General features: G+C 42.6%; 1 protein-coding gene across 1 annotated transcript; it reads left to right on the forward strand.

Annotated features, from left to right (window-relative positions):
* Positions 1-353: 353 nt before the first annotated feature.
* Positions 354-1,700, forward strand: LOC131433117 (elongation of very long chain fatty acids protein AAEL008004-like). The gene is made up of 4 exons (XM_058599937.1): positions 354-706; positions 762-952; positions 1,010-1,147; positions 1,210-1,700. The coding sequence occupies exons 1-4, from the start codon at positions 646-648 to the stop codon at positions 1,609-1,611; spliced, it is 792 nt and encodes a 263-aa protein (XP_058455920.1). The 5' UTR covers positions 354-645; the 3' UTR covers positions 1,612-1,700.
* Positions 1,701-4,113: the final 2,413 nt, after the last annotated feature.

Below are 4,113 nucleotides of genomic sequence, written 5' to 3' on the forward strand. Positions count from 1 at the left end.
TTGGATATTGCACATGGGCCATCTCAAGCGGAGCCGCGCCAACATTTGCATGAAATCTTTTTTTTTATGTCGCTTATTTATACCCGGCTTTAACCAAGTTGCAGTCGTTCGCTGGTAACATGAAATCATTTTCAAACATTAAATTATATTGATCATTCTATCGATTCCAATAAAGATTTCATTCATTTAATCAATTTTCTCAAATTTGTTGTGTTTTTAAATCAAATCCGATACCTCTCAAAAAATCCCCCATTATAATATTGACAATAGCACGTTGAGTAAGAATGGTCGATCAAATAGAGACTGTCAAATACTTAACAGGACTAGATTCATTGATAAAGTAAGGCCAATCATGACATCTGATATGCGCTAAAAAATACACATTTCACTTTTCACCATCGATGTGTGTATCGACTATCATTACGCTCAGTATGAGTATCGTTTGTGATTTCAAATTCAAGGGTCAACCGGTATTGACCTACCTTTAGGGTATGCAATTAGCACAATGAATTGAATATCAATATTTAATGTTTCAAAAATGTGTGCACACTATTGTACTGTTGTAGTGCGGTAATACAGTTTGTTATCAACGGTGGTGCTCTAGTCTAGAAGAATAAGATTGTTTATCACTTGTGAGACCTAAAAATGGCTCTTGTATTGAAGTCTCTATACGAGTATTATAATTTTTACTATCACGATGCGCAAGGTATAACCTGTTCATCTGTTATCTGAATACACAATTTGAATCGTGATAATTTTAGATCCTCGAACAACTGGCCTGCTCCTGTTGAATCCTCCCTGGATGCCAGTCGTACTGATTGCTAGTTATTTGTACTTTGTTCGAAACCTCGGACCTAGAATAATGGCTAATCGGAAGGCTTTCGATCTCCGGTGGACAATGTTACTGTACAACATTCTACAAGTAATTTTCAACATTTACCTAGCTTGCATCGTAAGTATGTTTTTTTTACTACCATGCGTGTTTAAAATTACGATAGTTGAATTTCAGGGTACAAAATTTATGATCGAAAAACGCGTATCTTTGTTTTGCGAACCGGTTGATCGTTCATACAGTGTTACGGCAATGAAGGAAGTGCATTTTTTGCATTTGTATTATCTGCTCAAAGTATTCGATTTGGTCGATACGGTTAGTTTTTTGAAGAATTATTGGTTCGTAATAATACTTCACTAATTAGCTTTGCTTTCAAGATATTCTTCGTACTTCGGAAAAGACAAAACCGCGTTTCGTTTCTTCATGTTTACCATCATACGGGAATGATATTGGGTCCGTTTTTCTACGTCCGAATATACGCCGGTGGACATGGAGCTATGCTTGCCCTGATTAACACCTACGTCCACGCAATTATGTACTTCTATTTCTTTTTGACTGTTTACCAACCAGAATTATCAAAAAATGTTCGTTGGAAAAAATTCGTCACAATTTCGCAAATGGTGCAATTTGCCGGGCTAGTGGTGTACTTTGGATTACCGGCGGTCATGAACTTTGAATGTGGCATATCAAAGTTCTGGCATTGGACTATTATGGTACAGAATTTCTTCATGCTAGTCATGTTCATCGACTTCTATCGGAAAACGTATGGGAGGAAATAAGAAGGATTAGTAAATGAAATAGCAACGATTGATCCAGTCATGTTTAGCTTTTGAGAAATATACCTACAGCAGTTGAAATTACGGAGTAATATTATTTGACAAGTTTATGTTCCACAGAAAGAAAGACCAGATCAACATTCAACGAAAAAAGTGAAGGCTGGCGATTCGTGTCTCATAAAGCATGCTACTGAATTACATTTGAAATAGAGTTTCGCTTTTAGAGTTATGAATAGCTTAAATGTGTTAACTTAAAAAGCAGTATCATCTCGTTATCTAATTTGAATTCGAGAAATCATACCTTGTTGATTTTTGGCTATAAGTTTCATTGTTTTTTTCTGCTCAGTCAAAGCTAGATCTCTATTTTCCATGGTAGAGTTGAATCCGAATGTAGGTTGGCGATATCAAAGATGCTGTAGCTGGGTAGGCATGTGAAACCACACAATTCATATTGTATTGCCATGCACACAAAACAAAATTTAATTTTACAGGTAACTTAATCCCTCATACGATGTAATTTTTAAAGATCTAATATGTTAAATAACAGAAAATTTCATTTATAATGACCTAATGTTAGATTAGCATGAATTTTACTGGCCTTTTTAGCCTGCACGCGGTAACAAACGACAACGGTTAACGATGCGTAAACTTTGCAGCCTCCCGAGGAATGGTAGTTCGAAGCACCCCCGCGAAGATATTCACAAAGCCACCGGGAGATCACCTGATCAACATACGGAAAATCAAATCGACCACGTTCTCATCGACGGCGATTCTTCTCCGACGTCATCAATGTCCGCACTCACCGCAGTGCCAATATTGATTCTGACAACTACCTTGTCGCGGTTTGTATGCGCTCAAAACTATCGACGGTGCACAATACTCGTCGCACAGGAACGCCGGGACTCAATATCGAGCAGCTACGTAGCATTCGTACTGCAGAGGAATACGCGCAGCTAGTGCTACCAACTGGAGCTAGTGCTACCAACAAAAGAGCAGCTTGGCGCGGCGACTCTTGAAGCCGGCTGGAGGAACATAAGGTCCGCCGTGAGTAGCACTGCTGCAACCGTACGAGGTACGAGGTTATCGAATCGAGGAAATGACTGGTTTGACGGCGAATGTCAGCAGTTGGTCGAAGAGAAGAATGCAGCAAGGGCGAGGATGCTGCAACACCGCACGAGAGCGAACGAGGAACGATACAGACAGGCGCGGAATAGACAGAAAACGGTTTTCCGGAGGAAAAAGCGTCACCAGGAAGACCAAGATCGCGAAGCGATGGAACAGCTGTACCGCGAAAATGACACACGGAAGTTCTATGAAAAGGTGAACCGCTTACCTAGAGGCTACACGCCACAGGCCGAAATGTGCAGAGATACCAGTGGTAACCTTCTCACGAACGAATGGAGGTGATCGACAGGTGGAAGCAGTACTATGGCGAGCATCTGAATGGCGAAGCACAAGATACAGAGAACGGCACAGGAATCAATCTGGGTGCATGCTCAGACGACGACAGATCCCCAGCCCCTGATCTGTCGGAGATAAGTGAGGAGATCGGCAAGCTTAGGAACAACAAAGCCGCGGGCAATGACCAGTTGCCAGGCGAGCTGCTCAAACATGGAGGAGAGGCACTGGCTAGAGCGCTGCACTGGATGATTTCTAGGATTTGGGAGGAGGAGATTCTACCGCAGGAATGGATGGATGGAGTGGTATGTCCCGTCTACAAAAAAGGCGATAAGCTAGACTGTTGCAATTACCGCGCAATCACATTGCTGAACGCCGCCTACAAGGTACTCTCCCAAATCCTTTGCCGTCGTCTATCACGTACCAAGCGGGATTTACTGGAGCCCGCGCCACTACGGATCACATATTCGCGATAAGACGATAAGGTACCCACGCATCACCTATTCATTGACTTCAAAGCGGCATACGACACAATCGATCGAGAACAGCTATGGCAGATAATGCACGAATACGGTTTCCCGGATAAACTGACGCGATTGGTCAAAGCAACGATGGATAGAGTGATGTGCTACGTTCGAGTATCTGGGACGCTCTCGAGTCCCTTCGAATCTCGGAGAGGGCTACGTCAAGGTGATGGACATTCCTGTATCTTGTTCAATATTGCCCTGGAAGGTGTGATTCGAAGAGCGAGGATCGACACGAGTGGCACGATCTTCCGAAAGTCCGTACAACTTTTTGGCTTCGCTGACGATATTGATATTGTGACACGTAACCTTGAGAAGATTATGGAAACCTACATCGGACTGAAAGCTGAAGCTAGGCGTATCGGACTGGCCATAAATGCGTCGAAAACGAAATACATGAGAGGAAGAGGCTCTAGAGAAGAAACACTACGCCTCCCACCACGAATATTGATAGACGGTGACGATATCGAGGTGGTAGACGAGTTCGTGTTTTTGGGCTCACTGGTGACCGCCGATAATGACACCAGCAGAGAAATTCATAGACGTATTTGGGCAGGGAATCGTGTGTACTTTGGACTCAGCA

The sequence above is a fragment of the Malaya genurostris genome, chromosome 2 (assembly GCF_030247185.1).
Source record: "Malaya genurostris strain Urasoe2022 chromosome 2, Malgen_1.1, whole genome shotgun sequence".
NCBI lineage: Eukaryota > Metazoa > Arthropoda > Insecta > Diptera > Culicidae > Malaya > Malaya genurostris.

Bases quoted from the DNA above. Each gene is read 5' to 3' on its own strand.
- LOC131433117 (XM_058599937.1), top strand. From the start codon at position 646: ATGGCTCTTGTATTGAAGTCTCTATACGAGTATTATAATTTTTACTAT. The intron at 707-761 runs GTATAACCTGTT...TGATAATTTTAG, and splicing joins TTACTATCACGATGCGCAAG to ATCCTCGAACAACTGGCCTG. The intron at 953-1,009 runs GTAAGTATGTTT...GTTGAATTTCAG, and splicing joins ACATTTACCTAGCTTGCATC to GGTACAAAATTTATGATCGA.